Source organism: Tiliqua scincoides, chromosome 5, assembly GCF_035046505.1.
Source record: "Tiliqua scincoides isolate rTilSci1 chromosome 5, rTilSci1.hap2, whole genome shotgun sequence".
Lineage (NCBI taxonomy): Eukaryota > Metazoa > Chordata > Lepidosauria > Squamata > Scincidae > Tiliqua > Tiliqua scincoides.
Genome location: NC_089825.1, coordinates 59452228 through 59476503, shown reverse-complemented (window position 1 = coordinate 59476503; position 24276 = coordinate 59452228). Strand labels below are relative to the sequence as shown.

General features: G+C 43.7%; 1 protein-coding gene across 2 annotated transcripts in view; it reads right to left on the bottom strand.

Moving 5' to 3' along the window:
• The window catches only part of SUGCT (succinyl-CoA:glutarate-CoA transferase), a 363922-nt gene that overhangs the window by 190293 nt on the left and 149353 nt on the right, over window positions 1-24276 (bottom strand). The window contains exons 10-13 of one of the 2 annotated variants that reach the window (XM_066628035.1): window positions 18227-18298; window positions 16409-16506; window positions 9864-9966; window positions 7254-7884 (exon numbers count right to left, since the gene is read on the bottom strand). In XM_066628035.1, coding sequence (XP_066484132.1) covers window positions 7870-7884; window positions 9864-9966; window positions 16409-16506; window positions 18227-18298 — 288 coding nt within the window. In that variant the 3' untranslated portion in view covers window positions 7254-7869. Of the gene's footprint in view, window positions 1-7253; window positions 7885-9863; window positions 9967-16408; window positions 16507-18226; window positions 18299-24276 lie in introns of those variants that run through there. The other variant, XM_066628034.1, reaches the window with a different exon arrangement.

Genomic DNA, 24276 nt, shown 5'->3' with positions numbered 1-24276 from the left:
AAACATTCACTTCTAAAACAAAAAGCAAAAAATCATTAGAACAATGATACCCCCAAAGCCTCAACTTTCATTTTGCTAGCAATGAAGCTGATATGGTAAATGAAAAGATGAACAAGAAAACTGACAGCCCAGTCCTATCCACTGCCAGCCCATCACAAATGGCACCACTGCTGGAGTATGTGCTGCATGCTATGGGGCGAGGCTTTAAAAACCTTGAGATCAGATTCCCAGGAAAGCCATCCTCAGGAAGAACTGGGGTGCTGTTTAAACCAGTAGTATACCTGAGGGAGGTCACAGGGGTGACAGAAACCTGGGCGGCACTCTTTCAGGTGGCAGCAATGCTGCCCCCACTGCAGCTGCCAGGATCCTGCCCCCCATCGTATGCCCCCCACCCCATCTGCATGTGACCAAAGATGTGCTCCATTCTCATTCAGACAGTGTTCCGAGGCCCAGGGAGGCAGTGAGCTGCCTCCTTGGGCCTCAGAAAGCCTTCTAAGGCCTTAAAATATCACTTCCGGTTTTCCTGGAAACGTCACCTTCCTTAGATCACCCTCTGGCTGCAACTGGGTTGTAGTTCTGGTCGCGTTTGGAGGGGGGGCGGCCCGGGAAGGTTTGCCCTGGGGCGGCACACCTTCCAGCTACACCCCTTCTTTCTGTTACCCTGAACAACACACCATTTTGCCTCTGAAGTGAAAATAGCTAATCTTTATTAAATGTGCTGAACATAAAAATGACAATGAAATTTGTTGATTGGCTCTAGTTAAGGAGAAACTAAATGTATTGTGTACACAGGTGGTGGGAAAGAAGTGGACATTTACCAGTACATGTCTATGGAACTGTCTATTGCGGATCTTTCCCAAACATAAGAACAGCCCTGCTGGATCAGGCCATAGGCCCATCTACTCCAGCTTCCTGTATCTCATAGTGTCCCACCAACTGCCCCAGGGAGCACACAAGACAACAAGAGACCTACATCCTGGTGCTCTCCCTTGCATCTGGCATTCTGACATAGCCCACTTCTAAAATCAGGAGCTTGTAACCCATGATGGATTAAACCATAGCCAATCTTGCATTTTCATTGTCATATTCGCATTCAACACCTGAAAGTCTATATGAAATACCTAATCTTGGAGGCATGACCGTTGTAAAAATGTGATGTACACAGACAACATTATGTGTTTGTGGCTTCAAAGAGAGGGCAGGTGAGACGCTTTTGGCACATTCCCCCTTTTGTCTTCCCTTCAGGTCTTCTCTTATGAAGAACTTCTTTCCAAAACTTCCAGGACATCCACCCCATACAGGAGACAGTTGAATGATGTATTGAAGTGTCATGGAGCAGTAAAGCACCCCAGAACCTTCACATGCACATGCATAGTATATGCAAACTGAGCTTGACTCTTACTTTTTTATAAAAAGTGAGTCCAAGTTGAATATATTCATTCAGGCAGTATTACCTGTCTTTCTCTTTTAGAAAACTGCATGTCAAAGACTCCTGGCAATGTCCTAGAGAAAAGCGTAATTTCATTTGACTTGGATATGAGTCAACAAACATTTACTAAAAACAATTATGCAATGCCTAGTCTGTAATTCCAACAAAAGAGAAAAATGTCAATGTTTTGTAGCTTTCACAATACAGTGTGAATGTTTAAAATATGATGCTGGGAATGTTTCCTAGATGTGTTCAAATTAAATTATGGAGGACATATCTGTATAGTACTTACTGAAAGGACTAGATGCAGAGGAACATATAAAACCTCCCTATATTGAACCAGCCCATTGCTTTATCTGGCCCAGGTCTTCCTACTTTGACGGTCTTCTCACCAGCTCACAGGAAGTGGTCTTTTTCAGTCCTGCTAATGAAGTTCCTTTTTACTCAGAGCCAACCGCATGATGAGGCAAGGTGATGGGGTTGCTCCAAGTGGTGGATTTTTCAAGGTGGTAAAATTTGCTACTACAGCATTCAGCTGGGTGAGCAACTCCTCAATATTACTGCAGCAGCACCCGGTAACTTTCCACAGTGCTGTCCTTTCTCCATTGTCCAGACAATCCAACAAAGGCTGCAATCCTAACCAACATTCCAGCACTGACAGAAGGGCAATGCAACTCCGAGGTAAGGGAACAAACATAGCCTTACCTTGAGGAGGCCTCCATGACTGCCTCCCAACTGCAGGATGCAGCACACGCCTCACTGGCACAGCTATGCCAGTGCTGGAAAGTTGGTTAAGATTGCGCCCAAAGTCTCCCTGCACATATGTCGTTTGCCAGCAGCTCTTTGTGCCTGCATGAGAGTCCAGCTGAGAGAGGGCAGAGTGAGAGAAATAAGCAGCATTGTCTGTTGCTGTGCCTCTTTGAGCTGAGCGGTCTGGCTCTTGGCAATGTCAATTTCATCCTCTTTTTTTCTACCTAGGTGGTCACCAGTGGAGCCACCCCTCCACATGGGTGGCTAGGTTTGCATTGAAAAGATGTGCCATTCAGCATCTGCCATCAGCCAGCACCATTCATTCTGGGACTGGACTGGCCAAAACTGAGGATAAGTAACCCAGTGGCAACAGGCACAGCCACTACCATGGGCACCTGCCTTGCTCTCTCTTCCCACAGGACCTCAGCACTGCCTCAGGTGCCAATGAAGCTTGAGGTGATGCAGGAATACTATTTTTTTTAACTGGAATATAGGGAGTGAGCTGGAGACCTTCTGCATGAAAAGCCTGCACCCCTCAGTTTGTACAGAACTTAGGACAGTGATTTTCAACCTTTTTTGTCTCACAGCACCCTGACAAGGTACTACAATTCACAAGGCCCACCATGCTGTTGGTGGGGGGCTCACGTCCCCCAAATAGCCCTACTGATAAATGACCTTCCCCCAAACTCCTATGGCACACCTGCTGACCATTCTCAGCACACCAGTGCGCCACAGCACAGTGGTTGAAAATGGCTGACTTAGGACCATTCTTAACATGAAGTAGCATGATCTAGTCAACATGGACAACCAACTCCAGAAAGGGTGTCTTTTTCCTGCCCCATCCTCATTGCTGTGTGACATTAAAAAATTAGAGGGTAGCATGCGAGTGTGTGGATGTATATCATTTGAATTTTTGGCTCAGGAGCAATAATGTCTACAACTAGCAGTGCACTGATACCCACACACTTCGTGTACCTCTGCCCATATTGGATTCTCTTACATTCCACAGATCCAGCAAGTACTACTGATGAACCAGCAGAGGTTATACTGGTGTGATGTCTGGTTTCCCACTGACAGGATGGGGGCATCCAGAATGATGTGCATTTGTGCGGAGAGAGAAGCTGCCTGCCTTTTCCAAAGGCATGGTCCATGTTTCCCATCTGTATGGGCAGCTGCCATACAGATGTGCCCTCACAATGAAACAGGTGATTCAGAGCCAACAAAGCCAACTAACTTCATAACTTCCCAGGAATAACATAAAATGAAAACAAGATCGGATTTTTTTTCAGCATTCAAAAACTTCAGTACTTCAGCTGTGTGTTTATTTCTGGGGTCAATGTATCCTCTTTGGAAGAGTGGCAAAAGGAACTGAACTGGACTTCTGGGAGAGGAAGAATAAGGTTCCTGTGTTTTAAAAAAAATGTTAAATTTAATTTTTATGGTAATACAAAGTCAGGGAAGTGTTATTAAGGGCTGGCCGGCTGCCACAGGGTGGAGTTTTGTTTTGGTATCCTTTTAGAGCTTGCAGGTGTTTGGCATGCAGCAGAATCAAGGGCAGCTGTGATAGTTCAGATCTGCTATTTCCCTCTAAATAGTTCTCAGAAGTGATGCAGTATGGTGATGTCTTATACCTGATAGCCTCTACTTGTGTGGCACGTCTAACGGCACTGCCATAAGGTCTCTCCTATTTTATGGCATTCTCTTTTTTTATGTGCAGCTCATAGCAAGAGAGAGGCAACAAATATCTAAACGCCCAGGCCAAACATGGATCCAAACAAGACTTTGTCCTACTTATTTTCCTAATTTATAGTCCACAGCGGGTCAAGGGGTATTTAAAAGAAACCACTTTCATGAAGATCAAGACATCTGCCTGCATTCCACATGCTGGAAAACTAAACATCTTGATGCTGCAGCCCTGTGCAATACCTGTTTTATTTTGTTTGGCTTTATGTTCTGTTACATTTTTTGGAAAACCAGAATAGTAGCTATTTTACTTTGGATGTTTTTTCTTTTTTGTAAAAACAAACAAAAAAGTGTGTTTATGTTCCAAAAAGCTGAATTCCACATTGTATATCATGCACAAGTTCTCAAGAGCAAATCAAATAGGACCATATTGATATCATCTAGCACATGTTTAAAACTTTTGGGGAATTCCTTTAATGCAGTGCACAATCTTGGCCTGATTAAAAGGACATTTTTTTAAAAATGAATGAAAGTTTGGAAACTGTCTGGCTATAAAAAGCTGCATGAAAATGACCGGCATTACTACAATTTTCCTGACTGCAGAAACGTTCTGCAAACATATTGTCCCATTTATATGTTAAGGAAAATAAACCGTTCTCAAATATGATGACGGTTTCACTGCTTTTTTAAAATGAAACTACTGTAATCCAGAATCTAAAAAAGCAAATGCAGTTTTTAATGTTACAACCCAGGACTGCCGTTTACAGCTGATGGGCAGCCCAATCCTATTCAGAACTGGAACTGCAGGGCTGCAAGGCCTATACCATATCCAGTACTGAAATCGGGCAGGCTGGATTCGGGCAGGCTGAACAACACAGGTCATGGTTCAGGATGTGGACTCACCTCCCTGCATTACAATCTCTGAGCATGAACTGGAGGTTGTCCATGACTTTGTGTACCTTGGCTCAACGATCTCCGACACTCATTCTCTCGATGCCGAGCTAAACAGGCGCATCGGTAAAGCAGCTAGCACGTTTTCCAGACTCACAAAGAGAGTCTGGTCCAACAAGAAGCTGACGGAACATACCAAGATCCAGGTCTACAGAGCTTGCGTCCTGAGTACACTTCTGTACTGCAGCGAGTCATGGACTCTTCGCCCACAACAGGAGAGGAAACTGAGCGCTTTCCACATGCGCTGCCTCCGACGCATCCTCGGCATCACCTGGCAGGACAAAGTTCCAAACAACACAGTCCTGGAACGTGCTGGAATCCCTAGCATGTATTCACTGCTGAAACAGAGACGCCTGCGTTGGCTTGGTCATGTCGTGAGAATGGATGATGGCCGGATCCCAAAGGATCTCCTCTATGGAGAACTCGTGCAAGGAAAGCGCCCTACAGGTAGACCACAGCTGCGATACAAGGACATCTGCAAGAGGGATCTGAAGGCCTTAGGGATGGACCTCAACAAGTGGGAAACCCTGGCCTCTGAGCGGCCCGCTTGGAGGCAGGCTGTGCAGCATGGCCTTTCCCAGTTTGAAGAGACACTTTGCCAACAGTCTGAGGCTAAGAGGCAAAGAAGGAAGGCCCATAGCCAGGGAGACAGACCAGGGACAGACTGCACTTGCTCCTGGTGTGGAAGGGATTGTCACTCCCGGATTGGCCTTTTCAGCCACACTAGACGCTGTGCCAGAACCACCTTTCAGAGCGCGATACCATAGTCTTTCGAGACTGAAGGTTGCCAATAATACTGAAATCGGGCAGGCTGGAGGTCTCCTCAGGGAAAGGGAAATTTGTCCTGTACCCTGTGTCAAGCCCCAGCCTGCCCAATGGAGTTACTTGAATCTGTGCTAGCTAAATTGCTGGCACAAGAAGCCCCATGTAGGGATTCCAGGCCCTGGAAGGGGGGGGGGGGTCAGGATATGGTGGAAGCCTCCTGCAATGCCCCTGGCCCCCTCCTGAGCCTAAACATCCCCCTCTCTCCCCCTCCCCAAAATACCCCCTTCCTGCCTCCATTCCGCTTTCCCCATGCCCCTGCACTGCTCAGTAGTACCTACCAGCACCAGTGGCTGTCAGGCTGGATTCAGTGTCATCACAGAACTGATGCAAGTTGTAAATTGCATGTTGATAGTTGGAACATTCATACATGGTAATCCAGCACATGGGAGAAGAGTGGTAGCATACTTCCTGACGTACGACACAATCCTACTGTTGAGTTATGCTGGCACAGTCACAACAGTGTCTTCAAATGCTCTGCAATACCTGGAGAAAAAGCAGTGCCATTGGGAAGGCCTGCACTGTTCTGTCAGTGCTAGATCAAGCCAGAATGCCTAATAGAGCAGATAAGCACCTGCCAGGCAGCACAGGGGCTGGGGGAGGGCAGGGAGGTGGTGTAATAGGGCAGAAGGAGGGTGGAGATGGGGTACATCAGGTCCAGGAGGATGGGTGGGATTGGTTGTGCTGGCACACACCAAATCTGAGTCCCTTTCCCGGGCCTGAATGCCCAACAAGGGACTTTCCAGACTTGCCCCAGCCATTTGGCAGATCCAAGTAGCCCCATTGCGCAGGCTGGGGCTTTACATGGGGTATATGTCCCCTTACCCTGAGGAGACCTCCAGCCTGCTGCTTGTCAGTGCTGGATACCGCTGGGCCATGCAGCTCCATTGTACCCGCGTTGGTTAGGACTGGGCTGTAAGTTTCCAAGTGCTCAGAAGATTTGATGTGGGAATATAGCTCCCAAATTCTTTTGTTGTTCTTGCATCTTTAAATTAGCTCTTAAACATGCACAAAACCAGGTTATTTCTTATGTTTTCACTTCACTATCCTTCACACCAGACCATTAGCTTCCTTAATTCCCCTAAATTAAAAAGAGTAGTTTGACTATTCAGTGGGAAGGGCCTGTGGAGGTAGAAATAACTGAAAGTCGGATATATTTAGATCCTACCCATATTCCTGCTATCCTCTGAAAAAGTGGATCTGTATTTCAGTGCCTTACTGCAGTTTATGGCAAAACCTAGGTGCAATGTAATGAAATAAAACCGATGACATTTTAAAACACATTAGCTGTTGCTTAGCAAGTACTACAGTTGACTCAAATCACAGGAACACTACCAACAGTGTTTGAGCCAGAAAACAGTTATCCCGTTTCTTCAAATTTTACAGTCATTCACATTTCCGTTGAAATTAAACTTGGTGCAACTGAGAGAGATTCCATGAACACGTAAATTAAATTAGTGATATGTAGATGTACCAAGTAAGAGTAGAAATGAATAGTGTTAAATCAAAAAATTAAGTTTGGTTATGTTGACTTTTCAATAGTGGTCCGAAGCAAAACAGTTTAGCATTTTATTTAAGGCACACAGTATGTTTACAAATGATGACAAAAATACATTTTGTCCCAATGTGAGGTTTTTTTAAAAAAACTTATAAATACAGTTGATGAAATGCAGGTATTTGTTGCTTAACGATGTGGTTATGTTCTCTGAACCCTGTCGTGAAGTGATTTTATCATTATACATTTTATTTGTGTGGTCTTGGTGTTGTCCTCAGGAGACCCGAGAGGTCTTCTCTGGGTTGCTCAGGGCCTCAGAATGGCCCACACAAGTGTCTGGAAGCTACTTCCGGTTTTGGAAGCAAGTTGGAAGTAATTTTTCAAAATCCAGAAGCAGGCTATTCTTCTTCTGCAGGTCATTCTGAGGCCTACGGATGCCAAGTGACAACCCAGAGAAGACTCTGGGACCTCCTAAGACAACACCAAGGTTGAGAATTTAACCTGATTTACAGTAAATCAATGATAGACTGTCATATACTGGGTCCTTTGTTGGGTCGGAACATCACTAAGTGACCACATTTGTATGTGAAGTGGAGCCAATTTTATTTCAAATAACAATATCTAGAAATGTGGTTATTTTATTTAAATAATCTGGTGAACATTCGTTTTCCTGCCTCTCAGATGTGGTTTTACAGTTAATCAGTTGTTGAACACCTCTTGCCACAGAGAACCTTACCATCTAGGAACTTTCAATCTGAGAAAGAAATAATGATGGGGAAGGATTACAACAGAAGACAGAAAAAAATGAGGCTGTAATGATCTGGAAGTTGATGTGAACCACAACAGAGGAAGCCAGAGCAAGTTAACACATTTACATGCAGATTTCTAAATAACTATTCTTGATAGTTCACTTTAAGTCTTCCACCCGGTGTGATATTTAAATATCACCTTTCACAGTGTTACAAACGTTTATGTTTTGCAACCCTTTGAACACACATCCATAATCGCTATTTTAGCACCACCATGTGTATAAACCGCTAACCGAACACTTGTAAAATGAACTCCTCGAAGTGTTCAAAACCAAGGCTTAAATCCCTATGAAAGTTACAAAGTGAGAAAGTTGGCTTTCCTACTAAACTCAGGCAAGGTCAGCATTCTGCCTCCTCAGTCCATGAATTATGATCCAGTAATCTACCAAAACTTCCATTTTGATGTACTGGTGACCATTTTGTATATTTTCTTCACCCATTTCTTTGTTGTCTATCTCACCATAGGCATGGAATACTGGTAAATAAGACATATTGATTTAATTTTACTCCAGCCCAATGAAATTTTTTTAGTGCTTGAATGCACACTGCTTGAAGAGGTACATTTTCAAGAAAATATTCTCAGTATATTCACATTTCTATCAAGTTTGGCATACAAACTTTTTATGAATAAATTCGTTCCATTATATTGCATTATCTAGAAGAAAATTTCCATTTTTCCCCAAAATAAAATTCACATAATTTTAAGGTAATAACAGTTCTACAGTAAATGAGCCCCACTGAACCCCCCTGAGCAGGGGCTTTACTCAAGACAAATGTCCCCTTTCCCTTAAGGTACCTCTTGCCTGCTTGGATCCAGCACAGGATCCAGTGGTAACCATTTGGAGCTGCAGCTCCTGTGCTGGAAAGGATTGGGCCTTAAATCTCTGTTTCCATTACCTTAACCTGTGAGACTTTCAGAGACAGAGATCCAACTTTTTCCACTATAAAAACTGAGAAAAGAGTTAGATAACCCAGACTCAAAGTTGGAATTATGCTACTTTACAAATATACCTAAATGAATAGCATATCACAGATTGGCTACTACTGACAACAGGAGTCAGTATCCAGCAACCCAAAGCATATTGGGTTGTACAGCTGGATATGGAAAAGTATAGGCTGGCATTCACACAGCACAAGCCATTCCAGAGCTTGTAAAGCAAACTTTGGTGTTAAATGGCTGCCAAGCTGTAACCAAGATACTTAGTAATTCCTAGAGTTCGCCTTTTAAAATGCCCACAGAAACTAACCTCTTTATTAGACTGACAGCCCAATCCTGAGCTACCTGGTGTGCAGGGCTGCCATGGTGCCAAAATGGCTGCCACAGCATCCTTCACACTCTAGCCAGCCGCTGCCTCCTCAGGGAAAGGGGACTTTTGTCCCCTTCCCCTGGGTAAGGAAAACAGCCTCGCAATGGGGCTACTCAATTCTACTGCAGCTCTGAATCAGAGAGTCCCATGTCGAACTGCACGGATCAAAACAGGGTTCAGGATTTGGTGGACCAGTCCTGCCCCCTCCCTCCCCCGCCACACTTCCTCCCCGCTGTCTCCCTGCCATCCCCCTGCCTCCCCCACCCTGGAATGCCTTCTCCCTGCCTCCCCCCAAACCCCCACTCACCACTCCACTGCCAGGCCGTCCAGGTAACCCTCTGGCGGCGAACACAGGCCCAACACCGGAGCTGGCCCAACACAAGCGTGCTCTGAACTAGCTCTGGCCCATGGTAAAGCTCACAAATGTCTGCAACAATGCACGCTAGCAGTAAGTCGGTGCACATGGGCTCTGGATCGGGCCCTGAGTCACTAATTTTATTATAATTTATAGTCAAAATAATCTGTACAACAGCATTAAACAAGCTGGATGTATAGGAAACAAGCAAACGTCTAAATATCTTTAAATAAACATTCAGAGTGTATCCAAGAGAACTGACCTGAGGATCTGAGAACACCTGCTGCATGCTGTTGATTGGACCATATGGAACACCACAACCTTCAAAGAGCTCTAGCCATTTGGTGGTCTCTTTTTCCAAAAACCTAGGAATAAATAAAGGAGCATGCGGTTTGAACTATTCATTTCAGACAGCATTTCTTTTTCAAACTAGCTTCTATACTGACAGTCAAAAATGCAGGAAAAATGTTCTTCACGTGTTTCTCGGAACTAAAGAGACCAAGCCTTGGGGCAAAAATCATGGTTAGGCTGACTTACAATTCTATCTGATTTTCTGATGCAATCCAGCAGTGATACAAACTGAAATTATCAGTTGTTCCAAGTATAAACCGGTACATTTCCTCCCATTCTTAATTGCAGTAATGAGCTTCACATTTTTCAAATTTCATGTCTATTTTTCACCACAAAATGATAGATATGATGTGGTTAAGAGTCCCAAGAACAAAAAAGCCCCTGTTCTATTTTTAAACACAAAGATCCAATTCAAAGCCTTACAAAGTTTTCTCCTCTGTTACATCTGAAACACATGTCACAATTAACAACCACAATTGTTGGTCAGATAACAACATTGATTACATATTTATGTGTTGTATGATTGTAGTATCTGTCCAGAGGTCATCCGGTTTTGTATTTGATATACTATCTTATCCTGTGCAACCAAAATTCCTTGGTTTACTTAGTTGCCTCCTTGGGGCCATTTAAAGAATCCTACCTTATGATCATACTCACATCATTAGACACAAATTTCCTGTTTTTGTTAGTATAATGTCACTTCCTGCCTGCTAGGTAGATTTACTTAGTAGCAGTTCATAGGCAGTACTGAATAAATGCAAATTTTAAAAAAACCATTGAAGAACCCATTTATGATGGCATTTTGGAGAGATATTGGAATTCAAGGGAAATGGATTGAGATTGCTTCCTGTATTTTACTTTTAGACAAAAGAAAGAAAGAAAAACCATGTATTGCCAAAATAACAGTTCTGCAAAATACTCCCAGTTGAGACTGAGCAACCAGAATGTTATTTTATAGGATATTATTCTAACTAAAAGATTGATATACTCCTTTTCAATAACAACAGAAGTTCACAAAGTGCTTTACATGGCAAAAGAAATTTTAAAATGGTTTCCTGTCTCAGACAGCTCACACTCTTGAACAAGACGCAGAAGACAGACTAGCAGCAAGCCACTGAGAGAGATGGCCACGTTGGAGTAAATACGGATAGTGGCTCTGTAAGAGAGCCACCACATTAAAGTGCCTCAGCTCCGTTAGCAAAGCTATCCACCTAAAATGAATAAATCTATATTCAAACACCTTTGTACATCAAACGGCAGTGTCTACGCAAATTTTGCATGTGCTATCAAAAATAATGAGCAATAATGAGCAATGTGTGTAAATGAGCAAATAATGAGCAGTGTGTGTGTGTGTGTGTGTGTGTGTGTGTGTGTTAAATATAATATATTTATAATAATATAAATAATGCCACATGCCAAGTGTCAGTAATCTGCAAAAGCTGGTGCACTGCAGAATTCTCCACCTGCAAACACAGCAGACGCCATCTCAAGCCAGAATTCTTTTTTGTTTGTTTTGTTTTTAAGGTATTTGCCATCCTTGCTACATTGGTTAAATCAGCTCCCAGTAAAAGAGGGAAGAGCCATGACCAAGCATCCCTGCTACAACCCCTGCATAACATCAACCGTTACGAACCTCCCCAGCCCCGTGCCTGGGGCAAAGGTCCGTGATGGCACCCCCCCATGTGCTGTTACCATCCTCCACTTGAAAATACGTCCCCCTACTCACCTGAGGCTCAAGGAGCCTCAGGAAACCCAGGACTGCATTGGGGAAGCCTCTCTGAGGTTCCCCAATGCAATAAAGGTTCCACAAAGCCAGAAGCACAGTTTCTGACCCCGTCAGGAGCCTCAGAGAGGCTTCCGCAGTGTACTAGAGGCTTGTGCCTGGGGCATATGCCCCATCAGACCTAACAGTAGGTCCACAACTGGGCAGGAGAGGAAGAGGTCAAACTGCAATATTGTATTGAATTATTATAGCTGTTATCAGTATAAGATCCTTTTTCTTTAATAACTTTGCATTGATTTTATATTTACAAAATCTCATAGGTTTGCAGGTTATGTTTGTTGTCATGTGTGTTCCCTGAAGCATTTCGTGGGCCACTGTGAGATACAGGAAGCTGGACTAGATGGGCCTTTGGCCTGATCCAGCTCTTCTTATGTTTATTATCATGTGCATTATCACAAAAACCTATTTTAATAAATGTGTAAAATTTTGTACAAAAGAACATTAAATGGAGTACACAAAACAGTTATTACAGTATTTACCCAAGAGTCTGTTATATTAATATCTAATCAGATGTTTCGTTACTGGTCATCCATAAAGCACATAACAGCTTATTCAGTTGAATAAGCTGTGGTCTAAGCTGTGGTCTATTGTGGTCAATACAAACACTGGTATGACTGCGGAAAAGCATATGGAACGATAAACTTGTTTGGCCTGGCCTTGCAGATACTTCAAAGAATCACATGCCAATCCTGCAACTTAACATGGTTTTGCACTAGAAACTCTGCCAGATGCGTACCCCGTAAAGAGTATTTAACATTAATCAACTCAGCTGCTTTCTCCTTGTGACAGATGATTTGTTCTCCACAGTGATTCTGTTTTAGATACTGCTGCACAGACTCCAAGGAATAATTTTTTGCTAGTACTGAGACATATTAACAAGTCCCACACAACCTGTCTTTCAGAATTTACCATATAAAATGTGATCAACTCTACAAATGATGTCTATTAGCTAATACAAGCCAAATTACAAGGAACAGGAATGGAAACATATGACTCCAAGATCCTGGACCAAGATTTATATTACAATTGGTCTTTCTTTATTGGGTGCCAGATTCATTCAAACTAACATGACACATAATAAATTATGCTCTTCCATTAGCATATGAAGTACAGAATGGGTCTGTACAAGGCAGCATCTGCAGTTCCCCAGAGATTTCATGGAACCTCTGCTAATATAACAATGTATTTGGCAAACAAGCTGAAGAACATAACTTGAGACAGCAACAGGGACAACCAAGTAACAGCCAGCGATGGGTATAAAAATGAAAAATAGAAGACTGCCTTTCACTAAATCTCAAGTCAGGGCTTTGGAAAAGAATTAAGTGAACCTGTACAACCCATAGAACAACATGTTAAATAAAACCTGGAAAGGGCACGCTTATGGGAGAGATGAGATTGTCTTCAACACACAAGTTGACCCAAGGGCAATTGAGAACATTTTAAGAGCTTCTAGTAACATAAGAAGCGTTTCCAAAGGAAAACCAGTTCTACCACTGATGACCACATATGCAGTATGATAAGGCCCCTTAAATGTCTAGATGTCACATGAATGTAGATAAAGTATTTTAAGTTGTCTCATTGTGGGATATTTATGGTGCAGTTATAAATAGCTGCTGCACAACCAAGTAAACCCTTGCAGTTCTGAAAAGAAAGCCCAACATAATCAAAACCTCCCAGAACAAAAATCCTATGAACCACTTAGGACTGCCAACTCTGACTGAAGCTATTCCTAGAGATTTTTCTTTCCCCAAAATGATGAAATCTTAGAAACTCCTGGAAGATCTCTTAAAATTGTTTTCAATCGATAGACTGGCAACCCAATCCTGAGCTGCCTGGTGCGTGGGGCTGCAGTGGCTGCATGCCTCCTCCCTGCCCTCGTCACGCCCTCCCTCCACCCCGTCTCCGGAACACCTTCTTCCTGCCTCCCCCCACACCTCCTCCTACCTCTCTGCTGCTCAGCAGTCTGGGCAACTGCTGAGTGGCAGAGCTCCAGTGCTCGCCTGGCACTAGCCCAGCGCTGGGCAGTGCTGGGCTAGTGCCAGAGGAGCACCAGCACTAGTGTCCGCAAATATGTTTTGTGGCACGTTTGCAAAAGTGTGCACTGGAGGTGAGCCAGCGCACATAGTTTAGGATTGGGCTCTGTAATCCTATGCACACTTACCTGGGAGTAAGCCCTATTGACTTCTACTGGGCTTACCTCTGAATAGACATGCATAGGATTGTGTTGTGAGGCTGATTTCCTAGAGACTATAGGTCAATCTTGGTTGAGGATCAGGGTACCAAAGAAACTAAGGACCTGTAATGAATGGTTCCCCCCTCCCCCCTTTTTTTGCTGCTTTTTCTGTATTTCAGGGCACTTTTAACTTCCTATGTAAGTTAGGGCACAATCCTATCCTGTGCTGGAACAGGAAAGCCAGGAGGCTTGCGCTGCATCCAGGGCAGGATAGTGGCCAGAAGTGACATAGCCAGAGGCAAGGGGAAACTTTCCCCCTCACCCCTGGGTAAGGGCTGCTGGCCCCATTGGGTCGCCTCGAACTTGCGCCACCTCTGGAGTAGTCCGAGGAGAGCGGAGCAGCTTGGAGCTGCTCCATTCTCCCCAAGAACTGGGGTTGGGATCCAGCATAACTGCTGGATTCCAGCCCTGACCCCGTGGATGCCCACTGCCCTCCCTCCCACCCAGTGGGGCTGACGCAAGCATCTCAGAGGAAGCCGACGCAGAGGCTTAAGTAAGCCTCTGCAGGCCGGTGCTTCTTGGAGCACTGGCCCAGCTTCCCCTCGAGGAGGCGCTAACATGTTTTACGGCATGTTTGCGACCCTTCCAGGGTCTAGTAGTAGCTTAGTAGCCTAACTACTAGTTAGGATTGCACCCTTAAGCAGCTAAAAAACGCTGAAGAACCATCTTGCAAGCAGTCTTTGTTTGGAAACTCCATGATCTCCCAAAAATGTGCTGTTTGTGGATTCAGCTTCTTTTCCTGTCCAGATTGGCCAACCTATCCAAGATTAGCAAATGGGCTGACAAATCCAATTGCCTGAAGCAGGGTGCCCAAACTCTGGCCCTGGGGCCACTTGCAGCCCTCAGGGGCTCCCAATCAGGCCCTTGGGAGCCCCCAGTCTCCAATGAGCCTCTGGCCCTCCAGAGACTTGATGGAGCCCATGCTGGCCCATGGGCAACTGCTCTCAGCATGAGCTCGACTGTTCACCTGAGCTGTGGGACAAGGGCTCCCTCCACTAGTTGCTGTTTCACATCTGTGATGCAGCAGTGGCAGTGAAGGAAAGGCTGGTCTTGCTTTGTTCAAGGCCTTTTATAGGCCTTGAACAACTGCAAGACCTTAATTCATTCATATAAGTTCTATTTCTAATAAATTCATGTATGTAAATTTATTCAAATTTTAAATTTAAATTAATTTTTTTTCCTGGCCCCCGTCACAGCATCAGAGAGATGATGTGGCCCTCCTGCCAAAACGTTTGGACACCCCTGGCCTAAAGCAACATCTCGGCCAGGGGTTTGAGTGGGATGGAGTGGCCAGGTGGGTTCCACTCCTCTAATCAGTGAACTAGGAGACATTATCAAAGTTAAACATTTCCCAGCCCACAGGAAGTGCTGGTTGTTGGAACTGCTGACAGTCGCCTGACTGATACATTCGTTGAGAGCTCATGGAAAAGCACCAACTTGCCCATCTGTGAGTGCAAGATCTGAGGATTCCTTGAACAATGTAAAGAACCTAAGCTAGAAACTGATTAGCTAGATTGCAACTGGGGAGTTTTTGTTGTTTTGTCCGCCAAGTGCCTCCGGCCAGCGTGCAAAGCTTTAAGGCAGTGCTTTGGGTTTAAGGCAGTGGTTTAAGGCAGTGCTTTGGGGAGAGGGTTGTGAGCTGAGAGTTTAAAGTAGCTTCTCAGGTCCATCTGCTGGGCATTACTGGTCACTGCATTCATTTGATAAAAACACTGTGCATTCCAGCCAAGCTCAGACACTTTCCATCAGCCTGCTTGCACTTTTACCGCCCACCTCCCTTTCCCCATTTTGTTTAATTCCCTTTTCTTTGGGACTTTTAATAAGCTAGTTACATTTTGACTCTTGGTTTGCCTGGTCCATGTTCATGGATATTTCACTGTCTCATCTCTTGACCCGCAGATGTTACTATGGGTTTTATTTTTAATAAGAACCCCTGGGGTTCAGTAACTCTCCTGGGAGGGGGTTTTGCCCAGATGACTATCTTGTACTTGGTTACCTAGAATGGTGGCAGCAGATACGAACAACTCCCCCTTCCCCACATTCTGCTGTTGCTCCAGTAAAGGGAAAGTGCGGAGCAGGAAAGGATGCACGCATGCTAACTACAAAGCCCTACTCCCCTAGGTCAGCCTGTCTCCTTCTGAGAACCTCTTGCCCTGCCAAGATATCAGAAACAATTTTTCTGCAAAGTTTTCTTTAAAGTCCACCTTCAGAATGTTCAATGGCAACTATTGGCAATTTTGCCTGAATCTCTACCTTTTCAAGTGTTATCCTTCTGGTGAATACTTGAAATTTTGTGTCTTAATTAACAAATATAATAGCATAATTAATATATGAATAACTGATCTACATGAACTATAAGTGAGAAAATATACCTACTTATACACATATGCTACTACAACTGTCAGAGTAAAGAGCTGAAAATTACATTATGAAAACATACCTGGCTGACAAGATGTCAATCAGTTCTTTCCTATTTAGCACTCGTTGCTGGTTATTTTTATATCTGGAATCACTGCTGATTTCAGGCAAACTCAGGATCTAAATGAAACAAAATGCACTCAGTAATATCCTCTCACCCAACTCTGCAAACTGCACACTGGCCTCATGCCACAGTTTCGACAGGGCTCTTATATTTTCTTCTACAGTAAACATGGAAGCAGGGATTCCAAGAGTGGATACACACATGGAAGTTCTAATTCTCTTTCCCTGAACACTATTGAAGTTGCAAAGCACTGTTCCTTACATCTTGAAGAACATGAACATCCTCCATAGCAATCCTCCAAAGAAATGCCATTTAGGGCCCCAATCCTATACTTCCCTCCCCTTCTAAAACAGTTGCACCACTGGAGCCTGCACTGCATCCTGTGGGGGCAGCCCCCCTTAACCAGGGGTAAGCCAGCACATAAATGGGTCTACTTTGACCTGTACCAACAATTTTTCTGGGTAGGTCCAAGTGAACCCAGGAAGGCAGATCAAGGCCTAGAAGGGAAATGGGATATCAACAGAACCACTGTTGCTGATACACCCCCTCTCTAGCATTCAGGCTGCCTGCCTGCTTTCTAAAAGTTTGCCTGCATTCTTTTGAAGGAAAAGACATGCTTGCTTGGTGCCACAGAAGAAAAATGGAGCTGGGGGTGCAGGGGGAGGGTGCGGATATAGGGTTCCCTCTTATCTGCAGTTTCTGTAGCTGCAGGGACACCTAGAATTTATTCTCCGTGAATGGGGGGGGGAACGCTTGTATTACAGTTTTTCTTCATCACTTCTTCAAGAAGGCTTAGGGCAAAACTACATGTTACTCAGAAAGTTATGTTTTGAATATGCACCAGAGTTGCACAAGTCCTTTTGGTCACTGTGTTCTATCATCAGTAATCTTAAGAAACTGTAAAATTAAAGTATATGTTTGTTTCATAAGGATATAAACATATGCTTTCTAAACATGCAGCAGTTATGGTGTTGGCTAAACATCTGTTTTACTGACTGAGGGTCCCCTCAAAATTATAACCGAGTCCAGTTCAGGAATAGAGTAATACTGATACTTTGACCTGGACTAAGGTGTTTAAACTCCCACTTTAACTGAACTTATGTTATTGTGACATCTCCTAATAAGCATTAATGAAGAGAAGTCTTGATCAAAGGACTGGCAAACAGAAACATACTGCCCATCAAGGACAGCAAAAGTACTTCTCAAATATGTCGTCTTAGCATTTATTTTCCCCTAAGAACTCAAGAAATTGGGTTTGTGAGTTTTCCAGCAATCCATTATAAAAATTCCCTCAGCACACACTGAGCTAATAGGAACCTTGAAATTCCCCTTTCAAACACCTGTTTTGATATTCCAAAGTTGTCCCATTCAAACAACTAGTCATAAAGCCAGGAAACAGATGGTTTAAGACCTTGGATAAGGCATAAGAACCAGTTTTGATTTATATTCCATTATTTGAGGGCCAAACTATATGTTACATTACATGCACAGTTTGGCCCTGTGTGTGTGTGTGTGTGTGTGTGTGTGTGTGTGTGTGTGTGAGTGAGTGAGTGAGTGAGTGAGAGAGAGAGAGAGAGCGCAGCTGGGAAAATGTGATCAGGACTACAGAATGGTGGTTATTTAAACCTTTCTCTTTGTGCTTCAATCTCAACAAAAATAGCTTCCCCAAAGCTTCCACTAGCCCCAGGAGGAAACTTCCCATTGGAATATGTTTATAAAGGCAACATCTTAATTTTTTTCAATCTGTGTATTATTCTCCAAGGACAGTACTGTTACCTTGCAAACAGTGGCAAATTGTTGATCATTTCCAGCTCCCACCACAATGTAGCCATCCTTTGTTTTGAAAGCCTAGAAAAATAGCAAGGGATTTGAAAGTATACTTGAAACATGCATTGCAATACAATATTAATAAATCTTGATTCTTTTCCTGCTATGTACCTCACAAGACATTTCTAACTGACACGTTCTCCTTCAGAATTCATCTGCATGTATGTAGACTTTTCAAAATCTATTCAATAGCCTAAGTCCAAGATGTAAATTTCCCATTTCATCAAAATGTGTTGTTTTATCAGACTGTGACAAAGCACTTCCTGAGAGATATCTCAGCCATTTAAATATGTTCCTCTAAATTTTTTCATAATCTTTCTCTTTTATTTATGTCTCACAGACAAATCAACATACGTATATGCCAGATATGAAGCTATGAACCTCGGCTTTGAGTTACTGAAATATTTCCATTATCACTAGAAATAATGCAACTCCCACCCTCTCTCTGTTCCAGAACACCTCCCTCCTGCCTCCTCCCCACCCTCCCCAGACCCCTGCATCAGCCAAGTTCAGCCAACGCAATCCTCCCTCCCCAAATTGGCACAGAGGCTGGATACAGCCTCTGTGGGCTGGCATGTGTTCCCACGCCAGCCCAGCCAACTCCCAAGGAGGCGCAAACGTGCTTTATGGCACATTTGTGACCCTCCTGGGCCGGTGCAAGTCCCTTGCGCCAGCCTAGGGCACAGTTAGAATTGTGCCCTTTGTGGAAGTCTTTAATACAAGCCTTTAGATCTCATCCAGAATGCAATAGGCATACTAAAGGCTAGTTTACTGCATATACAGTACATCACTTGATGATGGCAGCATCATGATGACTCCTATATAGAAATGAGTCCATGACAGATCAGACAAGCCTTAAATATCACTTATAATCCTATGCTGCTCTTACACTGTCAGAACTATTATTCTGGCATAATAAGACAATTTATGGTTGATATAAACATGATACACCATCAGAAACAGCTGAGACACCACGCAAAGCAGAGAATGGCAGCCTCCAGTTGACCTCCATTATTACCTTGAACACATTGTCCTTCAATGGTGTCCATTCACACATTCAGCTGTGTGCCATCAAATGTTGAGAAAACATATGATGTACAAGCATGTGGGAACTAACCACTGAAAGCCCATTTTGTTTCAAGTCTCTTTCTTCGGGGTTCCTTAGGCTGAAGACAGACAATAGTTTCAGAGAACTGGAGGTGATTTGAAAGAGAACCTGCTAGTCAGAATATGTATACTCATCACACTATAACCTTTAGCAAATGCAGGTTTTTGCACTACAGGTATGCACTGCTTAACAACTGTTCGCTTAACTACAGACCGCATATATGACGGTGGCCAAAGCACAATAAAGATGCTCTTAATGAAGCAATCGCATCTTCCATAGCCTGTGGCAGAGTGTCTGTTTACACAAGAGAGAAGCGCTTAATGCAAAGAACAGGCAAACTATCTCCAGTAACTCATGCAGTCAGCTAGTATCTGGCAGGGAGTGTCTGTTTATACAACAAAAGCAATAGAGTGGACTGAATGCTCACTTAATGACCTAATCACATAACAACAGGGATCAGAGAACGTATCCCCATCGTTGAGTGACGTGCACCTGTATTTTAAAATCTCAATAAAACTGTTTGACCAGAGGTGACAGTGGGACAAAAAGTAGACACTAGTTTTGGACACAATAGAAAATGAAATCTTGCTCACAATATTTTTGAACTCACTTAAAAACTTTGGCCTTTCTCCAGTCTAAAGAAGTGAAATCATTTAAAATGTATACACTGATCCAAGATGTCCTTCAGTTCAGCAAAAGGACCCAATCCATATAAGAACATAAGAACATAAGAACAGCCCCACTGGATCAGGCCATAGGCTAGTCCAGCTTCCTGTATCTCACAGCAGCCCACCAAATGCCCCAGGGAGCACACTAGATAACAAGAGACCTCATCCTGGTGCCCTCCCTTGCATCTGGCATTCTGACATAGCCCATTTCTAAAATCAGGAGGTTGCGCATACACATCATGGCTTGTAACCCGTAATGTATTTTTCGTCCAGAAACTTGTCCAATCCCCTTTTAAAGGCATCCAGGCCAGATGCCATCACCACATCCTGTGGCAAGGAGTTCCACAGACCAACCACATGCTGAGTAAAGAAATATTTTCTCTTGTCTGTTCCAACTCTCCCAACACTCAATTTTAGTGGATGTCCCCTGGTTCTGGTGTTATGTGAGAGTGTAAAGAGCATCTCTCTATCCACTCTGTCCATCCCCTGCATAATTTTGTATGTCTCAACATATACTCTTTCCATTATCAGTAGGCACTGGATCAGAGCTACACAGTCAATCCAAGGAAAAGTATGCACACACATTCCCATTGAATTAATCATATTCAACCTTAAATGCATTTTGTATCACTATATACTCAGGAGCCAGGACACAGAGGGTGCTTGAGCGGCCAGTGGCATGCAGAGGAGTGACTGGGGAGGGCGTGTGGCTCTAGGCAGTGCTCTGGATGTTTTCTGGGCTGTCTGCAGGGAGGGCAGTGATTGTTGCTTAAGGCGGCAAGCATAGCTGGAGCCACCCGCCCTCCCTCACCTCCATTTGGTTCTGAAATAGAGCAACTCTGGAAATAGAGGAGGGTGTCAGGTGCAGGTGTGGAGGTGATGTGGGGGGGGGTTGACTTTACCATGTCACCTCATTACCTGGCCCTGGGTGCCATTAGACCCTGGGATACTTCTCTTTAAGAGATATAGAACATCCTGTATGTTCTTTACAACATTTTCAAAGCCCTCAATAAATCAGAGACATACATCATTGCATGCTCGTTAACAATTATTACCTTGCACAAACAGGGCAGACCACACAGCATCATTCAATTCTCATTCACACTCTTAAACGACCAATACTAAAAAAAGTCACTATACATTTAGAATCCTGATCATTAATGTTTTTGCTTCAGTGGCTTTGAGGCATGTGTGGGAAAAGTAATTAAATCTAAAATGCAATTAAGAATAATGTAACAACCATGTTATCCTTAGTCAACAGTGGTATCGTAATAAGTGCACCAGTGTCTCTCCGCATGAACTTTACTCCTTTCTAAAGCAAAACAGTTATTCTAGGCTCCTGAGAACAAAAAAGTGGATTATTTGCCAGTGATTGTTGCTGATAAAGCAGAAACTTACCAGCATTATTAGTATAGCAATGCCAACATTTAAGAGGACTAACAATGGTTTCATTCATCCTCCATGGAAGAGCATATACACTGCAGGTCACCACAAGTTACTGTCTGGTCACAGAAAGTTCTGCTACCGTATTATACAAAAGAGAGGTAGAGGAAAATGCAGACAGATTTTAATGAGATTTTGTTTTGATAAACTGCTGCCCATCACAGTGAATCATCTGAAATTAATGCAATAACATCCTCTTCATACAAGGCAAAAGTCTTTTTTGTGGGTGGCTCTTGTTTTGTAAAGAATGAAGGTTTAGGATGGAACTTCCAGGAACATGACATAATTTGCATGCAAAGTACTACACAATGTTGGTGTCCGGAATTCTGGGGCATAGAGCAGACGAAGACAGAAAGCTCTAGACCTAAAATGGACAAGGAAATACATTCAGATCTTGTTAGGGGAAAATAAGTGGAGATGAAATATGTGAGCAGGATTCCTGTGGAGCATGGAGCTTGGCAACCCCAAAGTTTGGCAAAGACAACCAATGTCACCAAATCATCATCATCAAGTGTCTGGAGACACCATTACAACACTGCACAGCAAAAGAAGGAGTTCATGCACAGGGAACTTGGGATGTGGCATCCCAAATCTGTGAACGACTAGGGAGACTCAAGGGGCTCAAGCTGCCATAAAGCAGTGCATGCTGCGAGAGTGCCAGCAGGAAGGCCAGATCCTTTTCCTGATCTTGGAAGCTAAGCAGGGTCAGGCCTGGTTAGTACTTGGATTGGAGACCGCCTGGGAATACCGGGTGCTGTAGGCTTATACCATAGTCTTTCCAGACTGAAGGTTGCCAACCAGCTCATACTAGCCCAACACTGGTCACCCACTGGAGCAGGTAAGCCAATGCGGGATGTGGGAGGGCATGTGGGGAGGTTGAAATGGGGGCAGGGAAGCAGTGGGAGGGAGTGGATCTGGCAGCGATGTTGCTCACCCAGATTCTATCCTCCTTTTTCACAGTCTCCCTGCCCCCTTTCTCTCCTCAGATGGTGCTTACTGGTTCCTATCCTCTGGTAGCAAGTGCTTACCAATCCTATCCTCCTTTTTTACAGCCTCCTTGCTGGCACAGATCCAAGAACTATTGCAGGGCGGAAGGCTTACAGACTCCAAAGCCTCCTGCCCTGCCCCCCCCACTGGATATAGTGCATACCTTTCTGGTGCAGTTGTACTGGAGTGGGGGAGGATAGGATTGGGCCAAAAGACTATTCAATTTAAACTACAGGTCTGGGGTTAAAATTCTAGAACTTCAGTAATGGCCAGGGTGTAAAGAAAAGTTAGGATGTAAAGAAATGGGAACAGCTGCAATGTTCTACTGAGAATTGGGAGCTAGGGGATGAGATAGCCACCCCGGAGCATACTATATTGCAGAAAGGATAGAAGCAGACACAGTTTCACTGTACAGGGCAAGTCACTTTATTTGCAAGGGTTCCGTTCCCAGAGCTCATGCGGATGGCAAAAATTGCATTAAAGCAAATCCATTTTTAAAACAGTGTCCTTTTGCTCAGTGATTTATAAACAGCCTTGCTGACCTTTGTGATGTAGAAGAGTCATTAAGCAGATGATCCATCAATCAGTCTCTCTCCAGGTGCTTAGAAAGGCTTCACTCTGAGACAGTGACTCCTCCCTTCACCCAGAGCAAACTGATTATCTTTCTCCCCCCCCCCCCCACTCAGGGGGAAGGGAGGGATTATTTGCCTTGGAGTGAAGCGTTCTAACTGCCTGGAGAATGACTGATGGATTGTCAGCCGGCTGCCCTCTCTCGCATTAACGAGGCTATTGTTAAACGACTATTTTCCTTTAATTTAAAGGGTCCTACTCATAGCAGTTGAGATAGAAAAATCCATGGATTTTTCCACAGGTGAAAAATCCATGGATAATTAGGTTATACCTGTAATCGCTTGCATGACTGTCTCTCTACAGCAGTAAGAAAAGCAGTTTTTTAAACTGTGATTTTAAAGAGATGCATTTTTCCCCTTCTGCAGGGATCAGCCCATTCCTTTACATTTGCAGCGGCCATTCGTGTTGAGTCAAATCCATGTATTAAAAATCCGTGTATAACAAGGTTGGACCTGTATTTAGTTACCTTGGGTATCTTTCTGGATCAAAAGGTGGAGTATAAACCAACAAAACAAACAATAATAAGTACAGTTATGCTGCAGAATTACCTGCCTTTGCAAGTTTAGAACTTCATTCCTTTGACGTTTTCAAGTGGAGATTGGCTAACCACTTTAAAGGTACAACTGAGATGTAGCCTTTGAGGTGCTTCTCTTCCTGAGGACCTGGAATCCTAGAGAAGCATCCTCAAGGCTCAAAGAGGATTAATCATAATTATTAGAGTTCTGATTGTGATTATCCTTCCTTTATAACATCATAAAGGTTGCTCATCCAACAGCTTGATTTATACTCTTTGCATTTCACATGCAAAATTTTAGAAGTGCACATAGTGATAACTTGAGTTGCCCCCTCCTTTCAAAAAACATAGAAGCACCTAAAAAAAAACCTGCATCTTTCTCAGGGCATACCCACTGCAAGATGTGGAGACATTACCTAATTCAAACCAGTGATAATTCTTGAAATAATTGTCCTATGGATCTTTGTTTTATATTTCTCATGGTAAAATGACTCCGTAAGTTGGAGCATATTAGTTGAGCTCAAAGTGGAGAATGCCCCCCTCCCCCAAACAACCCATGTACCCCCATGTTCCCCCATGTTCCCCCAATGCCCCCCTCCCCCAAACAACCCATGTACGCTTAGTGTTACCCTTTTCCTTTGCAGTCAAA